The sequence below is a fragment of the Podarcis bocagei genome (genome assembly GCF_964188305.1).
Source record: "Podarcis bocagei genome assembly, chromosome: 1".
Lineage (NCBI taxonomy): Eukaryota > Metazoa > Chordata > Lepidosauria > Squamata > Lacertidae > Podarcis > Podarcis bocagei.
Window position 1 is genome coordinate 80453838 of NC_138125.1, and position 17544 is coordinate 80471381.

General features: G+C 41.1%; 2 protein-coding genes across 5 annotated transcripts in view; one reads left to right on the forward strand and one right to left on the reverse strand.

The window, feature by feature from the left end:
* LRRC56 (leucine rich repeat containing 56) overlaps positions 1–10449 on the reverse strand; it is a 44781-nt gene extending 34332 nt beyond the window's left edge. For 2 of the 4 annotated variants that reach the window (XM_081168343.1, XM_081168345.1), the window contains exons 1-2: positions 10248–10449; positions 2658–2827 (exon numbers count right to left, since the gene is read on the reverse strand). In XM_081168343.1, coding sequence (XP_081024469.1) covers positions 2658–2827; positions 10248–10434 — 357 coding nt within the window. In that variant the 5' untranslated portion in view covers positions 10435–10449. Of the gene's footprint in view, positions 1–2657; positions 2828–6299; positions 6432–10247 lie in introns of those variants that run through there. The other 2 variants (XM_081168344.1, XM_081168346.1) reach the window with 2 other exon arrangements.
* A 133-nt stretch (positions 10450–10582) lies between these two features.
* The window catches only part of HRAS (HRas proto-oncogene, GTPase), a 62690-nt gene continuing 55728 nt past the window's right edge, over positions 10583–17544 (forward strand). The window contains exon 1 of the mRNA XM_081168518.1: positions 10583–10605. The gene's annotated coding sequence lies outside the window, so the exon portion shown is untranslated. The remainder of the gene's footprint in view (positions 10606–17544) is intronic.

The following is a 17544-nucleotide window of genomic DNA, read 5'->3' on the forward strand; positions in this document are numbered from 1 at the left end:
GAAAAAGATATAAATGCATAAGGAAATACACTCACTGCAGTAATAAATATGCTGAGCAAACTGGTTTGAAACTGTCTATACACTACCACACCCAAGAGTAAGTAGGATATGGGCCTAAAGTTTTGAAAGAGGAAAGGAAAAGTCAGGCACGCACAGCTTCAATTTTAAAATATTGTCTTCTTTCTGAAAGGCTAACAGAGTCTTCTCCCAGCTATAAAAAATGCTAAGACTGTGTAAGTGTGTTGGTGAGAAAATGATTTCCTGCTACTGTTCCATTAAAGAGTTCTAAACACTAAAAAAGACATAATGGAAATTTGTTTCTAATCAATTAGTTGAAGAGCAGTCCTATTTTTAAACTTGAAAAAGCAAAAGGAAGTTAACAGTATGGAAGCAGCTGCTTCAACCTGAGCAACAAGAGGTCAAATAATAGTTACATTAGACTTGTTATTAAAGCGTGCTGCAAACATAGTTAGTGTTTCCTTGGCAATATTGTATATCTATATTTTAAAAAACAGGAAGCGACTGCTCCAACAATGCCCACTCAAAACTTTCAGGCCAAATGAAAGTCCCTATTAGGCAAAAAAAGAATGCAACTGTCAAAGGTAAGTACTGCATTACAAAAATCTTGACACATGAAAACTTGAAGAGTTTGAGTTGGTGCTGAAAAAAAAATGTTCAGGGGGTACTCTCATTTTCCTACTCATATTGAAATACTTCCCCTCAATGAGGCCAAACTTAGATTCACAAAATGTTTAGGTGTATGCGTACCCCTGTACACCCCTAGAAAAAAAGCACTGGTTATTTTATTTTATTTATTTATTTATAGTATTTCTTATCCACGCTTCACCATAACATCCCATGGCAGGCCACAACAATATATTATACAACTATAAACACAGGTAAAACTGTTGGCGCTATAAAACAAGCAAGACCATTCTAAATGGAACAGAACAATATACATTCAACAAAACGACATGCCTTAACTGTCAAAGACCAGGGTAAAGAGGTGTGTCTTCAGCATAGGGCAGAAGCTGTACAATGAAGGGGCTGTTCACACTCCTGTGGGAGGGAGTTAAACAGTTTAGGGACTGCCACAGAGAAAGATCCCTCCTGAGCTGCCATTCCCTACACTTCTGAGGAAGGTGGCACTACCATGAGAACCCCCAAGAAAGTCAGCAGGGATGGAAACAGGCCCCAAATATTTGAAGGGCTAAATTGTTTAGGAGTGAAGCCTCACCACACATGGGTCTTACTGGGTTGTTTCATTTCAGACTGCAGATAGGGGATCAAACTAATTTTACTAGCTCTGTATGTAAAATGAGATGCTTTTAATTTTTTTTAATGTGGGAGAGCATTAAACATTTCATCTCCCATCCCTGCAACAGTGAGATCAGATTGGACATTTGCTAATCAGTTACAGCTTTCAGAGAATGTTGATCAGGGCAAGGACATCCTGATGGTTTTACACCCTACACTTTCCAAATAAAATGCTTTCACTCTAAAAGCAATTGCTGTTTTGATAAAGATGTCAACCCTCCTACGCCTTTGCTTCTATTACATCTCTTAGTGAAATTTCACTTGATAGTCTGCTTCTCGCTGACAGAGGCATGGCGTCTGAAGGGGAAAGTCTATGCACTGAAATCCCCAAATTTCTTTTAAAATCAAAGTTTCCTTTCCTTCAGCTGCCACACAGAAAGAAAAGGAAATGGCCCACAAGCAGCCTTGCTGAAGCTCCTTTCCCACAGAAAGCCCTGTCTACCATTGCATGTCACTGCCTGTTTTCCATCATCTTCATCCCATCAAAATGCAGCCTGTTGTCTAGCTATCCCCCTGCCAGCAGATGTGAGCCATTTCCAGTGCACCCCAGGCCTTTCCCAGCCCTTAATTAGTAACCGAGTAAATAATGCATGCTGCAACATAAAAACTGCATAGTCACAAGGGCATAGTCACAGACTCATACCCTTTCCTACAGCACAATTATTTTACCAACACAAAACGTTATTCAAATATTAACAAAATAGGAAAGTTTATCTCCTTTGCATAACACACAGGAAGCAGTGTTTTACATTGGCTCTTCTGTGGACAATGAAAGGTGGATGAAGGGATGCTTCAGGTCAGTGGTAGGTCTCAGGAGCAGTCCATGCAGTTATTGCTTTTAAAGCTATCAGGTAGCAACAAGCAAACCTCAAAGAGTGTGAGTGAGATGCTGGGCAAACTGCACTGACATTCAAGGTTGACAATACCATGCTAGAGGAAGCCCACTAGCATAACAAACTGAACGATTTGTATGTGCCAAATGTATGGCCCATATACTGAGGCAGCTCTCTGCCTCTCTTATTCAGGGATGTTAATCATATTTGCGATGTTAGAATATAGACTGTTTTAATCCTTTTGCTATTAAACAGAAATAAGGTTACTGTAAAATAGGACCCTTTAATCCTTCTCTGTAGGATCTAATTAATACTCATGTTGGTCATATTTGTTTATGGAAGTGCCTGAGAGGTAGCCAGGAGTACCAAAAGCATCTTTCAGTAGTCCAATTTGACTGGAAGTCCATCAGATATGCCACAGTAATACAATGTATATCAGCAAGCCTAATTTGATTGTTTCCATTCCAGAGTTCTCATTCCAGATGCATTAAATTAGTATCTACTTACCAGTTTGTTGGGGGAAAGATATTCATTCACAAGTAGTTCTTCATCATCATCTTTAATTGATGGGCTGGGATTCAGGAGACCTTGCCGACCCAAATCTGTGACCCGAACTGTAGCAGAACCTGGTCTTGAGACTCGGCCTAATTTCCAGTTTAGGTCCATCCCAGAATGTCCTAAACATTAACCACAGGAAGAGAAACTTGTTTGGTTTCAGCACTTACTTTTTACATTCTTAAATCAAAGCCAGTCTGGTGCATCTAGATAGTGTGGTCTTAAAATTGCAATGACATTGAAAACAGGTATAAAATGTTCCACCTATACACCCTGAATTTCACATTTCATTACATATATGTAACTGTGATACATTACTGTTTCTGGGCAAAAAAAACCATTCAATCCCCACTGTTCCTTTTAGATTATATTCACCCACAAATGCTTAGTCATTCCAAGAACCAATAACAAACAAAGCTGTCAATTAATAACCATAAAAGACTATAAAACAACTATGAAAGAGTGATATTCAACCCAGAAATAAAAGTAGCACTAAAAACTTTCCTGCTTGTTTCCTGCTTGGCAGGGGGTTGGACTCGATGGCCCTTGTGGTCTCTTCCAACTCTATGATTCTATGATTCTATGAACTTTACTTGTTTAGAGAAAAATGAAAGAAATTCAACTACTGTAGTTCATTTATTTAAAAAGTAAAGGGTTTATACAGCCTCATCATGGGAACCCTGAAATTACATAACAATGTGAAAACATGTGAAAGAAGAGCTCTGCTGGATCAGCTCCATCTAGTCCAGCATAAGATTTTTACAGTGTTCAAACAGATGCCTATAGGAAGGCGACAAGCAGCAGCTGAGTACAATAGCAACTCTCTCCACTTGTGATTCCCAGCAACTGGTATACAGACAAATAGTAGAACACAGTCCTCATGGTTAGTATTAATTGAGAGCCCCATCCTTCATGAATTTGTCAAATTCTCTTTAAAGTCATCCAAGTTCACTCTGTCTTGTAAGAACACATTCCAAAGTTTAACTATGCACTGTATAAACTGCATGCTCTGAATCTCCCAACATCAGTTTTGTTGGAAGACCCTGCATTCTAGTATAACGATACCCACTTCTTGCAAACCATGTATAAATCAGACACATCTTTAATGTGTCCTCCCTTGCTTGAAGTGTTTGAAATTTCCATGGTTCTAGGCACATTTTGCGACACGGAATTTCATTAGTGTGAGCAGTTTCTGAGCTTGGTGCAGTACTGCGCCTAAGATTTTAGATTAAAACTGCAGAGTGGAGGGAAAAGAGGACCTTATTCTGCCTCCCCACTTCTAGCTACTCTCTGAAGACTGGAGAAGAGACCCTCTTAAGAATATTAGGGGGGTGGGCAGGGGAAGGACTAGACCATGTGGAAAATGAACATAATATTTTAGCTGCAGTTCATTCATTTTCAGCTTTGTATTCATTATTTAAAAAATGCGCCTAGACATTCTGTTGCTGTGCCCATAACCTAGGTTTAAGGTGCCATTTAGCTCCTAGTTTTCATATTTCAGTTTCTAACACTGCCGCATACTAGGCTGACATTTTCATCAGAAATTCAAGTGCTCTTTCCAGGTCAATCACCAGTTACCACAAATTCAAACCCATAGGGTCATAAATTGAACTGCCCTGAGACCTCCTGGTATAGGCCATAAATTTAATAAATAATAAATATATAAATTATGAATGGGAGCAAGATCTTGTCATTCTACCTCCTGATGGGTGAAAAAGCATTGAATTTATTTAAATTGGGAGAAGTTGTAAAATAATCCTATATAACCAAATGCAATGGTGGGAATGCATAAATCACTAGATGGTGCGCCTAAAGAGTTAATCAACACACGAGAAATAAAATGATTTATTTCACTGCTACCAAATACTACAGTTGCCGTGCAAAATGCTTTCTTATCTCTGAAACATGTATTAGAGCAACACTTACTTATGGTTTGACAAGAAAATCAATTCGTGGTTTAATATCTGAAGTTACGCTCCTGATTTTATACTTCCCAATATTGATCTGTTACTTGTAATTGCTTTACAACTGAATTAGCAAGCAGAACAACATTTTCATGCCCAGCTCCATATGTGTAAAACGCAATAAAATTAACAGTGGAGCAATTAAAAGATAGCCCAAATTAGAATCTTTTTGTGTAGCAAAACCGCTGCACAAAAGGACCACACCCATGGTAGCTTTATAGAGAGACCACTTCCCCCTTTTCAGTGCAACTAGATTGCAGGCAAGAAGAGAAACATTTCAAGTGCCTAATGACCTGAGCTTCTCGGTGGCCAAAAAAGATCTTTCTGTCATAGACTGTAATACAACAATAGAACCTTGAAACGAGTAACAGGGTTCAGTGAGAGCAATTAGCAGAGTTACCGAACTGTAAAGTGGCAGAGAAGAGATTTACATACTGTTATTGAAAACTGCTAAACTAGTATAGTGCCACAGATTCATTGTTAAATCTGTATCAATTTATGGAAGTGGCTTGGGCAGGGGCAGGGCGGAGATAGTGGTGTCCTCCATCCGGTGGCAGCAGTATTGTGCTCATTGAAATGTGGCTGGGGTGAAGTGGTGACAGCAAAGATGGAGGACTTCCAGGTTGGCAGCTGCAGTTTCAAATGGGTGTGTGCACCTGCTGGCCTGCAACCACCTTGGAGCACTCCTAATATGCCACCTCACCACCTTCCTGTCCCAATGAGTGCTGTGCGACTGGAAGCATGCCGCCACCCACTGTGAATATGCAATTCAATATTTTATTATATATTGGGTTTTCAATTTCAATGTAGGAGAGGCTGAGCATCAAAAGCAAACAATTGCTCATGCAACGTAGATTTTTAGGGGATATTTACAGAGACCTTTTGCAGGTGCCATAGGAAATACAGGTGGGCACACAAGTGTCTGTAAGCTCAGAAGAGTTGATATAGAATCACAGAATCATTGAATTGTTGGAAGAGGCCACAAAGGTCATCTAGTCGCTTTGTACTCTATGGTATAACTTGCTTTTTATGTTTCTTCTTTGTTATTGTATTACAAAAATATCATTTAGTTGTTGTAGAAATCTCAATATAAGGTATTCAAAAATAAATAAATAAATAAATAAAGAACAGCAGTTAAAATAGCATCATAAAATTATACCAGCAGCAGCAAGCTAAAAACATCAGCAGAGGCTCTAACCACAACAAAGCCAAATGGAATAAGATAAAAGCCTACTTAAAAACTGGCAAAGAACAGGTCTCTGTAATAAGTCTATTCCATAGTTTAGGCACAACGGAAAAGGCCACTCTCTTGTTCTCTGCCAGTTCTACTTCCACAGGCCAAGGGAAGACAAGGAGAGTCTGAGAACCTGAGCGCTTGGCTTGAGTTGGTTCATACAGGCAGAGATGGTTGCTGAGATATGCTGTTCTCAGGTCACTTAGAGGCTTTGCAGGACAAAGGCAATACGATGAATTGAGCCCAGAAACAAACTGAAAGTGGAACAGACTTGGCCTAATATGATCCATCCTGCTGACCCCTGGCACAAATCTGGCCACAATGTTCTCAGCCAATTGAAGTTTCCAATATTATCTTCAAGAGCAGCCCACACATAAGTGCGTTTTAGTGACTAACCTGGAAGTAACTGGAGTGTTGCACTTGTCATCCACTACAAGATTCTACAAATGAAGCATGTGAAGTAGTGTAACGGATGTAACACTGTCCAGCAAGCAGGTCAGTTTGCAAGCACTCTTTCCATTTTCAGTACAAAGATGTTTTCTCTCTCTCTGGTGTTAATCTCTGGAAAAAAGCAATTTATAATTGTATCTGTTCAACTATCAATCCAATTACCACCACCACCACCCCTGCACCTCAGAGTATCATGGCAACTGCCAAATTTGGACATTCAAGAAATTATTGCTCTAAATGCTTTTACACCTGAAGCTTTTTTTTTTAAAAAAAGCATTGATTTCCAAAGTAATACTGTAGAACAATATATTTCAACAACTTTTCCCCTTCCTCTTCCCTTCCTGAAGAAGCTTGAAGCACATTTAAATAAATAATTTGACCACTTGATAATATAACACCCATTCTGACACATATTTCTATTAACAATCAAACTTATCCTTTCTACATTTCAGCTCCAAAATATAACTTTGATGAAAATCTTGGTACAGTGTCTAAATTAATCAATAGACTTTGCTGCAGCACACACTCTCAGGCAATAGCAGTTGTTTAAGCACTACTAAACAAAAAGTAAGAAAATCTATGCAAGCTATAGACTGTATATAGGGTTTGGCTCCTCAGGAAGCTATGAATGCCATTTTAAGTGTAATTTAGCAAAAAGTGCCCTGTAGATAACCTCTTCTGGAAAAAAATCTTTCCACAGCTGAGATTTACTATGATGTCACCAGGAAACTTCTATTACACCAATCAGTCCCTAATGTTAAAAACTATTTTTGCCCATATTTATGTATCAGGCTGCATCCTATACAATCTAATCCTGAAATTGTCAGAACTGTTATTTGAATACAATTCTAAAAGGTAAGGGAAAACAAAGGTAGGGAGGGCATTTACATTATGAATATCATAATGAACTGTTTCACAAGCTGGCCCATTACTGAATATATATTTGCTGATGGCAGATGTCCTTCCTGGCTTACTCCCATCTTCATGGTCAAGGTGGGCAACCTGCAGACCACATTTTATGCAGCCCCAATGCTTCCTTAAACTGCCTCATTCTTCCATCACATCAGAGGTCTTTCCTCTCCATTCCTTTCCTCCTTATTTTTCCTGACTTTTAAGTGCCCCACATTCTATTATGTCATTTCAGAACACAGGATAGTTTTTTATAGATAATTGATGAGTTTTTTTGTTTTTTTTTTAAAAAAACTTTTCATGGTTGTTTGGTGTCCAGAAAAGAAGTTTTCCCCACCTCACTATCAAATATCAAATTACTATGCTTCTGAATACACTCACACACACCAGAATCACAAAGGAATTTTTTCACTTGCTTTCCAGAACATTAGCTATATTGGTCTGTTGTACTAAATAAAAAAAATCCTCTGCATATTTATTTAAGAATAATCCCATCAAACACAGTGGGGCTTACTTCTGAGTAGACCTGTAAAGTATTAGGAATTTTTATTTTGAGGTAGTCAGTGAAAATTGAAACAGGGTGGTCTTTATTCTGAATGAATGTCCATCATAAGTACCAGTAATTCTGGCTCTGCCCACTCCCAGCAGATCAGCAGTCCAAGGGAATGTGGCCCTTGACAGAAAAAAGGTTGCCCATCTGTTTTAGGAGCAGTGAGGAGGAATGCCAGGGTGAGAGAGAACAGAAGGTGGGAGAAGGTGGAGGGAGAAAAAGACTAATTGAAACTCTCTCCTGAGGGTTCCCCTCCCTCGATTAGGCTGTAATCCTATGTACATTTACCTGGGAATAAGCCCCTTAATAGACACTTTCAATAAACATTCACAAAAGTGGGCTGTTAGGGTTTGTTTTTGGCAGGGTAACTCAGTCAACTAGATCAGAAAATCCAAACCCAACTTTAAAATTTGCAGAGGAAGCAGCAAAGTATTTTACATATTGCTTTAGTACATGGAAAGTACTTCACATACATTATTATCATCCTTGGCACCTAAATTGTTGCATGCTGAAGAGGCACCTCTTTACCCTGGCCTTTGACATCTAATATATTTGTTTTAGGACCCACCCCATCCCTCTGGAGGCTGCCACATCCCATCCTATGTTGCTTGAGAATGTCTCCTAGCCCATCAGTGAGGCATTCAAGGGGCACAGTTGGTTGCAGAGGGGCAGTGCCACAGTGGGGACAGGAAATTTCCTTTTGCAAACTTCAGGTAACGTACATTAGAATCTAAGGCCAAGTCAGTCTGCAAAACATGTATGTTTAAATGCCATTATGCATTTTGCAACTTTTTCTGTTGCATTTTAGAAACAAGAAATAAAATGGTATGAGGACTAGTTTGTATAAATATGAAGGCAGTTGCCTCATCAGTAATGATTTGTCCAGAATTTCCTGAATTGCATTTACCTCCAGTTATTTCTTCTTGCTGTTCATAATGGCAATGTCACCAATATGATGGCAAGTATTTATGTCAAATATGCTTTGGGCTTCACACACAAAGCTGCTTTTTCTATCACAAGTGCTATGGTTTCTGTCTGTCTTTATCCGTTCTCTATCATTATTATTCTATTTCCATTTATTTGTCATCCATTCAATCTTCTCTAAGCATATCCACTGGTTTTATTAGTTATTACTGTTTATCTTCCTGATAAGTTTTTCCTGCAATAAATAAAAGAGGCAAATGCTGAAAGACAGATACATCTGTGTACAAAGGGACAGACAGCTCTGAAGGTACATCAGAAACACACACCAAACATTATTAAGTTATTCAAAACATATTTAGCCACTGGCATCTAATACAATTTCCCAAAAGTAAACCTATGGGTTTTTGATCACTCAGGCTAACTGATGTCAAATCTGAAGTCAAAAAGGACTGTCTTTACAGAGTATGTTTGCTAGTGACCCCAAGGAAGGATGTTTGTGCTTGCCCTACTTTTACAGCATGGCTTGCTTGCTTGCTTGCTTGCTTGAGCCATAGAATTATAGAATTGTAGAGTTGGAAGGGACTCTGAGGGTCATCAAGTCCAACCTCCTGCAATCTCAACTAGATCATACATGACAAATGGTATCCAACCTCTGCTTTAAAAGGAAGGTGAGAGTCCATCACCTCTTGTGGAAGTCTATTCCACTGTCAGTCAGATCTTGCTGTCAGAAAGTTCTTCCTGATGTAGCTATATGAACTGCAAGCATATTTCAACTCCATCACTAACAAGAAGTCAACAATAACTTGCTTATTTGGAAGCAAGCCTTACCATTTGCAACATCCTTACTAAAAAGTATGCACACTTAAAATTCCACCTGAATCCACTTGGAATTAAACCACTGCACTAAGCTATTTTCTCCTGTTCTGGAGGCTAGGACCCAAAGCAATGGATTCAAGTTACAAAAAATGACATTCCCACCTGGATAGCTCGGTCAGTAGAGCATGAGACTCTTAATCTCAGGGTTAGGGGTTTGAGCCCCACGTTGGGCAAAAAGATTCCTGTATTGCAGGGGGCTGGACTAGATGACCCTCACGGTCCCTTCCAGCTCTATGATTCGATCTAAACATTCTAGGCAAGCGATGAAAGGATTCTAGCCATGCAGTGATTTCCCTTGCATGTTTACTTAGAATGAAACCCCGCTGTGTTCAATGCGGCTGCTCCCCAACAAGCATGCTAGCAGAGGACACCCCCCCCCCAAAAAAAATAAGCATGACTACTCGGCCCCAGTAAGGATGCTCGCTGCGAATATGCAGAGTACATGTCCCTTATCAAGTCTTAGGGGCAAAGCTTCCAGGTAATATTGAAACCAAGAGTTGTTAAAACAGTGCAGCGGGCGGCGGCACCTTCATCCTGTCCCTTCCCGCCTCTCACCCACCAGGGTGGAGTCTCTCGCCTACCGGCTTCTTGTCTCCTCGGGCTGCAAAAAGGTGGCGCCCTCCCCTTTCCCTTACCCCCAGAGTAAGAGGAGCAAAGAAAGAGAAGGGGCTGCTCTCGCCAAAAAAAGCCCCAGCGAAGAAGAAGAGCCTTGGGTTCCCTCCGTTCCCGGGCCCGCGCTGCCTCCTCAGGTACTTCCAGGGATTCGCGTGAGTAACAGGGCCTCGGGTTGCCCCGGCAACGGCTCGATTTGAATACGCGCATTACATAGTCATGAGCACGGCGGGCCCCGGAGCCAGTCACCGCCTCGGTGCCGGATTGGTGGCAAGAAGCGGCTGCGGCGTCGCTTTGCGCGTGAGGGGAGGAGGAGCTGCGGAGAAGGTCTGGGGGCTTCCGCCCGCCCCGAAGGTGTTGCGTGGAGGAGGATGGCTATGGGTAGGTCACGTCTGAAGCGTGTTCCCTCGGAAGAAAGTTGCGCTGGTGCAACCGGGATAGTCCTGGTCCGGATAAGTGTGCAGTCGGGTTGCAAGCTTTAAATCCGAGGGGTTGTGTTATTTGTCCTTTTTCTCCAGGAAGATCTTTCCTGCGGGCTACGAAAAGCTGATCAAGAATCTGCTGTATGGAAACTGCATGATTGAGTCGAATAGGTGGGCAGTTTGGGTGCTGGGAAGAGGGAGCTGTACGTTGCTTGAAGGAAATGAATGGTCTAATATGAGAGTCTGTAAAATGCGGCAAGGGAAAACCCCCACAGGCTTGTAGGAGTGCCTTTTTCCTCAATAGCAGTTGCTATCCTGGTACACGTGCTCCAGATGTGTGGTCGTGCGTGTAAGGTTGTACTTACACTTCAGATCAAATGCACAAGCCTAAATTTACAGCCTGGAAGGTTGTACTATTATTTTCTCTCCACATATACCTACTGGGAAGCCATTCTCTATGCAACATCCATTCCCTAGCATGCATTGAAGCAAGCTAGGGTATGTGTGGTTGTTCACACATACATAAATGGGTGCCTGCATGTACAAAAATGTAATACAGAAATTGACCATGAAACCGCTACTCACAGCCTTAAAGGAGAAGAAATCTCTGAGTAAAATCACATTTTATGTTAGAACAACTCTTTCAGAGTGCTCACAAACACAAGCATGAAGATATGCTTTCTTTTTCCTGCTCTTTTTCTCTGTGCATGTTCATGCAGCCTATTAAAGAAACAGCTGTAACTTGCTAGCACAGCATCCCAGAAGAGTCATTTAGACTCTGAATTATTGCCACTGTGTAATACCACAGGGAGGTGTTTTCCAAGGGAATGCAGAAGCCTGTAAGATCTGTAGACAGTAAAGCTGTACGATGATAAAGCAAATTCCCTCTGGAGCTGCAATAGAGGACAAATTATGTCACGCTCAGATGACTGAATAAGGCATGACCTGAGAAAGCTAAAGAGCCGATTCTGAATTTCTGAAAACAATAAGATAGCGAAAGAAGATAGTGACTTGAAAATAAGGGTGTGTTTGTGTGTATATACAGTATAGCATGATTAACCAACCCAGACCTTGCAACCATCATCTGAGGCCCTTTGTGTGCCTCCTCTGTGAGAAGTCCAGAGGTTAGCAACACAAGAATGGGCCTTTTCTGTGGTGGCTCCCCACTGTCCCCATGTATGCTTGCCTGGCACCTTTATTGCATATCTCTAGATAGCCTGAAACACACAGCATTGCTGAGGGTGAATGGTTAAATGCTCTGTCATGTATTCTGTGGAATGAGTGCAATATTAGGTTAATAGATGCAGTGGGACTCGCACAACACCATTGTAAAATCCTCCCTAACATTACATGGATACCAAGTCTGAAATTCATATATACGTCTTCCTTTATGGGAATCCAGCAGCCTTAGTCTCCTTCTATAATATATCATTTAGCAGGATACAGAGCAAGCGTGATGCATTTAATTCTCTTTGTGATCATATAAGCTACTCCACAAATCCCTCTGCCAGTAAGCTGTGATGATTAAAGAGCTTACTGCGGGGAAACTATAGCTAATACTTTCTTTTCTTAAATAAAAAAAGTGTTACTAATGAGTGCTAGGAAATTACTCAGTGTTAGTGCCTCAGCATCAGATGAACATCTTAGTCATACGTTTTATAAGGGGCAGCAATCCAATCATTACCTGAATTGACAAAGTTCCTTTTCGTGTCAAGGAGTTTTGCTGATCAGGAGAAATTCAAAAAACATGGTTTAGAGTGTAATGGCTGCTGTGATGCATTACCTATTGCTGATCTTTTCCTTACTCACAGGAAAGAGCCTCTGTCATCATGGTCTGGATGGCAGATAGGGCAGGGCTGGGGAACCTCAAGCCTGATGGCTGAATGTGGCCCTTTGGGCCTCTCTCTGACCCTCAAATCTTTTTCCTCAGGTCACATACTCCACTGCCCTGCTTTACATTCAGACATGAAGCTCATTGCGTGACCTTAGGCCAGTTGCTGTCTCTCAGCTTAACCTACCTCAAAGTGTTGTTGTGGGGCTTGCATGAGAAGAGTGTATGCTACTTTGAGCTCCTTGGAGAAAAAAATGGGATATAAATGCAATAAATAAGGGCATTTTTGTGCTACAGTGCAACAAATGTGGGAGATCTCCCCCAGACAAAGGGAAGGGGGTTTGTTGTGGGGAAGGGGGATTTGGCAAGAGACGTGAACATAGACAGGGATGGGGAGCATAGGCAACGGAGTTGAAGGCCATTAAATGGAAGAGATGCAGAGGATCTGTTAGTTTTCTATGCAGAACTCACATATATACAGGATAAGCACTATAAGAACATTTGTGATTGGTGGGAAACATTTTAGAGGGTTCAGATGTGTTACATAATGTGAAGTAGTCTTATAGTTAACTTGTTCCTGCCTACAAACAGTGTTTGCCCAGGACTGTGTATAGCTTTCAACACAAATCCAAGTTACACAGTTCTGCATTGCACCCAGCCTGCACTGCAATGAGTTGCTGTTGTTTCATCACAGTGAGTGGATTCTACGTTCACAAACAGAACATCATGCAGGATTTTCCCATGCCACATCACACCTGCTCATGAATAATTTTTTTCCTAACTTCTGATTAAGCCTAAATTCTTTCCAGAAGTTGGGGAAATTATTAATTGCTGGCTGTGGAGATGTGTGCTAAGAGCTCTGCACTTTACCCCTCCTTGTCTCTTGTTGGTAACTAGCCTTTTAGCTTGACCCCTATCTCTGGTGCATCCTGGCAAGGGCTCTTATTGACACAAACCTGGCTTGCTAGATGATGCAAAGCTCCAGTCTCAGCTTTACTCACCATAGCAACCTATACCTTATGATCAACATTATTCTGTTTCATGAGCTGGGTTGCCATGGCAAAGTCCTTGTATCATATTGCAAGGTGATTATAAAAGGAAGCACTTTGCTTTTCCTATAATATATATATGACAAAATGATCAATTTTGATATCTGCAGCAGATCAGCTTTTGAGATGCTTTGAAGCAATCTGTAAAGAGTTGCTAAAAGTTTTCTTGGTAAAGTAGCCACAGGTAACATATCACACACCAAGTGGATACGTGAAAAGAAAAGGCTGGAGAGGCTGAGAGCATTTTGACACATAACAAGGAGCATTAATTCAGCTTCTTCACTCTGTACAATATGACACTTGTAGACATAGTTCAGTGGGGAGGCGACACGTGCACAGACAGCTAAATTAATGGATATGCTTTTAACTTCACTGGTGAAAATAGTGTTAAGTGTTAGGGATCTGTCCCATGGAGAACCCACAGAGGGGCTGCTGGGGAATCTGATAGAGTCATGGTGATGCTAGGACCCAATCAGAAAATCAAATTAGAATTTGTCATAGACCCTGCACATGCTCAAAGCAGGGGCACTTGAACAAGTCAGATGGAGAACAGGAAACCTGAGCAAATCAACAAACATTTTCACAATGGTAGTGGTTGTTATTCCTGTTGTGTGTCATTCACAGTTCTGTAGAGAAGCATGTTGATCTGTGGTTGAAATACTCTGGAAGGAGTTTGTGTTCATCATGAAGTTGTTTTTATAACAGGGTAATGGCCTTGAAATAAGCTATTGAGCTTTGATTATTTATTTATTATTACATTTATATTTATATTCCATTTACCTTTGCTCCAAGGAGTTCAAGGTGACGTTCATGATTCTATTCCTCCCCATTTTGTCCCCACAACAGCCCTGTGAGGTAAGTTAGACTGAGAGATAGGTGACTGGCCCAACATCACTCAGTGAGCTTCACGGCTGAATTTTGAAAATGATCCTTCATTAGGTTTATTAATCTGAAAGTCTTAAATATGGTTTTAGAAAAACAGGTGGGGATCAGATGGGAATGCTTTATATAATGTATATAAATGGCTGGTAATTAGAACTAAAAGTAACTCTTGCTCCAATGATTTGGCTTCTAATGAAAGTTCAGACCTGCTGGTCTGTCCTAGCAACCTTGTTTGTGGTGTGTGTGCTTATAACCCTTAAAATTAGTTGACTCACACTATCTGTGTGTGTTACCATAACCAGACAATGTGAGATGTACTTATTTATTTGAATCCTTTTTGCAGTCAACGCCAATAGATCAACCAAGAGCCAGACTTGGGACATTTCTCCTTCCTCTAGAATACGTTGATATTCCTCTGTTCTATTCATCATCTTCTTCTTCGTCAAACATGACTAGCTAAAATAGCTATGTGTTGATGTCATTTTCCAGTTGCCCTGGAGAAGTTGTGTATGGCAACCTAAATGCTCACAATAAATGGCTAGGACAAGGCTGGACTGGAATAAGAGCAAAGTGGTATGACATACATGCATATGCTTGTGAAGAAACACCACCCTTGGCATTGCTCAGCAGAAATTTACAGCAGCATCTCTCTAAGAAAGCTCTTTGGGAAGCTGTTGTACCATTGTGACTGATTTCTAAGATAAGGTAAAGGTTAAGGTACCCCTGCCTGTACGGGCCAGTCGTGTCCGACTCTAGGGTTGTGCGCCCATCTCACTTAAGTGTCTCCGGAGACACTTCCAGGTCACGTGGCCAGCATGATGAAGCTGCTCTGGCGAGCCGGCACCAGCGCAGCAGATGGAAACGCCGTTTACCTTCCCGCTATAAAGCGGTACCTATTTATCTACTTGCACTTAGGGGTGCTTTCGAACTGCTAGGTGGGCAGGAGCTGGGACCGAACGGTGGGAGCTCACCCCGCCGCGGGGATTCGAACCGCCGACCATACGATCGGCAAGTCCTAGGCACTGAGGTTTTACCCACAGCGCCACCCGCATCCCTGATTTCTAAGTAAGTCCTTAATTCAGCTCTTGCCTTGGCCATGAACTCATAAGGTAGCCTGCGTTTAACCCTGTTCTCTCAGGATTCTCCAAGTGAGTTCAAAACTACTCCCTTAAAATGTTTCTTTCAAAAAACAATAATCCCTCTTTTGCCAGCATAGGAAAAGACCAAACTTTTGGTAAGTTAAAAACTTACAAACTCTCCAAATTCATATGCTTCAGAAAAGTTGCATATGCAGTAAAACTTAGCTTAATTACAAGGTGGTGAAAGTTCCTAAACCATTGATATAGGAACTGAAGAGTGGCTTGTGAGAGCCATGTGACTAAGCTGGAGCAACCAGCTCAAACCTAGTTACATGCTAAGCTTCTCAGACTCCAGGAGAATAAAGCCTTGATTACCTAACTCCTCCCAAGGTGAGGGGAAGTGGACATAGCTAAGCCTGGCAGCACAGCTTACTCTATGGTATTAACCCCTTCATGCATTAATAAGACTTAAGCATGTTGGTTATATGAGGCTGGTTATCTCACAGGCATGACCCACGCTTTCTTAGCCATACTCCTGCCCTCTACAATATGGGTATAATAGTGATAGATTTTATCTGCATTGATATTAGTATAGTAAGTTTTAAAATGTTTACAATAAAGAATAAACATTTGGGTATGGAAAGACCTTGAATGGGAAAAGTCATGGACTATTGTCTTTGCTGCTTCCTCTTTTGGGGAGGTGGCGGAGGTTATATACTATTCCCCAGTCACAGCAACACTAAAATCCTGGATGCCAAGACTGCTTTTTTATGGGGCAGCAATTACTTCTGCACCTAGAAAGATCATCATAAAAAGCTTAAAAACAAATAAAGACAATGTGGTCTTTATTTCACTCTAGCATCCGTCTTGTTTAATTGACTAGATCTGCTTTCTTAAATGTCGATCACTGCTCTGACTTAATTAATTGGTTAAAAGACTGAAAGCGGTAAGCAGACTGGTGTATCCCAAGACTAATGAGAGTAGTGCATGCACATTTTGTCTCGTATGTTGGGTTCCTCAAGTGCTAGAGAACTCCTTTTCTTTTTCTTTTTTTTAGTGAAAGCTGGGAATCTAGGGATTATGGTTTATCTAAGCATGTGTGCAGACACTGACCTCCACCTGCAGATGTCCATGTGAAATGATTTAAACATTTATCATGTGCTATAAAAATTATATGCATGAAAGTCAAAAAGAATTTGATTTATTTGTTAAGGGCCAATTCACTTTGACCTTATTATTTTTGTTAGATTCCTTAGGGACAGTTCTGAAAACACTCTGCTTGGTTTCAGAGCGAAAAGCATGTGTCCCATCTGTGAAACATTATGGATAAATGCTGCAGGACTGTAAAAGTATATCCTTCAGCAGAGGCGTGTGTTTGTATTTTGTGGGTGGGTGTGGGTGTTTAAATCAAAACAGAATAAGGATTCCTCTGGACTATTACTATTTTTCAAGAGGGATTCAAGCACATACCAGAACTTTAGGTTTATGTAGTTAAAGTGGACTAAAGAGTTCTGTCACCCTAATGCATCAAATTTTCTTTAAAAAATAATCTGGCTTCTTGCAGTTTGTAAAGTGATGGGGAAATGCATTGAAAAGTGTGGGATGTCTAATGAGAAGACATGTAAGCACTCTGCAGGCATATCAGAGTGAATGCAGGATGAATCCTCATTGTAGTATAATGCATTTGCAAGCAAATCTGAACAAATGCTCAGTAAAGACCGGATACTGTATAATATACCGTATTTTTTGCCCTATAAGACACACTTTTTCCCCTCCAAAAATGAAGGGAAAATGTGTGTGCGTCCTATGGGGCGAATGCAGGCTTCAGGAAGCTATCCGCTAGCCGTGGGAGACCCAGCTCTCCCAGGGCTAGCGGAGAGCTTGCCTGCACCCAGAAGCTTGGGGCGGCTGAGCTCCGCACGCCCCAAGCTTCGGGATTAGCACAGCGCACCTGGGGAAAATCCCCCCCCTTTATTTCCCCCCAAAAAAACTAGGTGCGTCCTATGGGCCAGTGCGTCCTATGGGGCAAAAAATACGGTAACCTCCATGTAAGCTTT